At 37.3% G+C, this 1,294-nt stretch overlaps 1 protein-coding gene across 1 annotated transcript; it reads right to left on the bottom strand.

Annotated features, from left to right (window-relative positions):
* Positions 1–7: 7 nt before the first annotated feature.
* Positions 8–1,284, bottom strand: LOC107736204 (putative sodium-coupled neutral amino acid transporter 8; the record flags this gene model as incomplete). Its single annotated transcript, XM_016547680.1, has 6 exons — positions 1,175–1,284; positions 884–988; positions 724–781; positions 432–546; positions 177–324; positions 8–84 (listed from the first exon to the last, which is right to left on the bottom strand). Coding segments are annotated over exons 1-6 (613 nt in total), but the record flags the coding sequence as incomplete, so codon positions are not given.
* Positions 1,285–1,294: the final 10 nt, after the last annotated feature.

Genomic DNA, 1,294 nt, shown 5'->3' with positions numbered 1-1,294 from the left:
ATCAGACGGCACCGACTCTCAAACACAGATGTAATTATGGCCCGTCGTTCCCAAAAGCGCAATATTTCAGTTAGAATCACTGACCTGTGAACAAGACGCAATCATTGACACATGAGTGTGTGTACACAGTGTGTGTGTAGGGAGCTATATGCACATTTATTTGTGGTTTACGGTACCTTCCCAGCAGCAGTATTATAGGATAGATGGTGACGATCGAAATCCCAAACAGCAGCCTAGCAATAATCATCATTACATCATTTCCAGGATATGACATCAGGATATCTGAGGCTACTTCTCGCCCAAATGTAAGAAAACCAAACACACCTGCCATATTGCAACAAAGTGTCAGTCTCTTATTTAAAACTCAAAAACTTACATGAAAATATTTATAATAATAACACTATAGATTGAGCTCTACAAATATGACTCACCTGTGAGAGTATAAATAATCAGGCAGAAAATCATAGAAGTGACTGAGATGAAAACCCAGTGTGTAATCTTTTTGTTTTCCATGCTGCTGTATATAGCAATACAAGCTTCATGACACTGTAATATAAATAAAGATTACAGTTTATGAGCTTTCAGCAATCACAATGGTCAAAAGTACAACACAGAAATTTGCAAATAGGGCACCGTTGATTTAAAGAAATAATAATTTTATCTCTGCACAGAAATAATATTTGCATACTGATTGTTATCTAATAATTTTTTAGAGAATCTGACCTGGAAACCAAAACAGATAGTAGGGACCACACTGAACATAGAGGCCCATGAGTCCAATCTGTTACAAATAACCCAAACAAACCACTGATATTAAACTCTTATGAATAATATATACATGAACTCAACTTTATGGAAAACATGTTCTTTACATATAACTCACCCTTGACTGTGCTCTGGTGTGAGGTCTGCTGTGTGCTCATCTTTTAGATAATATTTTGCGATAATAGCTACACTCAGGTATGTAGCAGCCAGAGTTCCCAATACACTGGACACAAAGCATTAAACACAAAGAAACATTAAGAGTTAATGATGGATACAGCAGGTTAAAGTGGGACAGTGGTAGGAGATTGAGGGAAATATGTAGTACTTTTCACTAGACATTAAAAAGGCTAGAAGGTGGTATAAAAAAGATTTAGGGAGTAGCAGATATATGTGTCAGCTTTTAACACACCTGGTGTATTTCTGGATGCCGATCTCTTTGGGTACAGAGAGTGGAAGGATGATAATGAAGCACGTGACAAAGAGCGCAAAACGGTGATCTGTGTACCAGTGATATGGCATCTCTCCTTCT

Source organism: Sinocyclocheilus rhinocerous, unplaced genomic scaffold (genome assembly GCF_001515625.1).
Source record: "Sinocyclocheilus rhinocerous isolate Xijiao unplaced genomic scaffold, SAMN03320098_v1.1 C36559023, whole genome shotgun sequence".
Taxonomy (NCBI): domain Eukaryota; kingdom Metazoa; phylum Chordata; class Actinopteri; order Cypriniformes; family Cyprinidae; genus Sinocyclocheilus; species Sinocyclocheilus rhinocerous.
The sequence above is the reverse complement of the archived record's forward strand: the minus strand, read 5'-3'. Positions and strand labels throughout refer to the sequence as shown.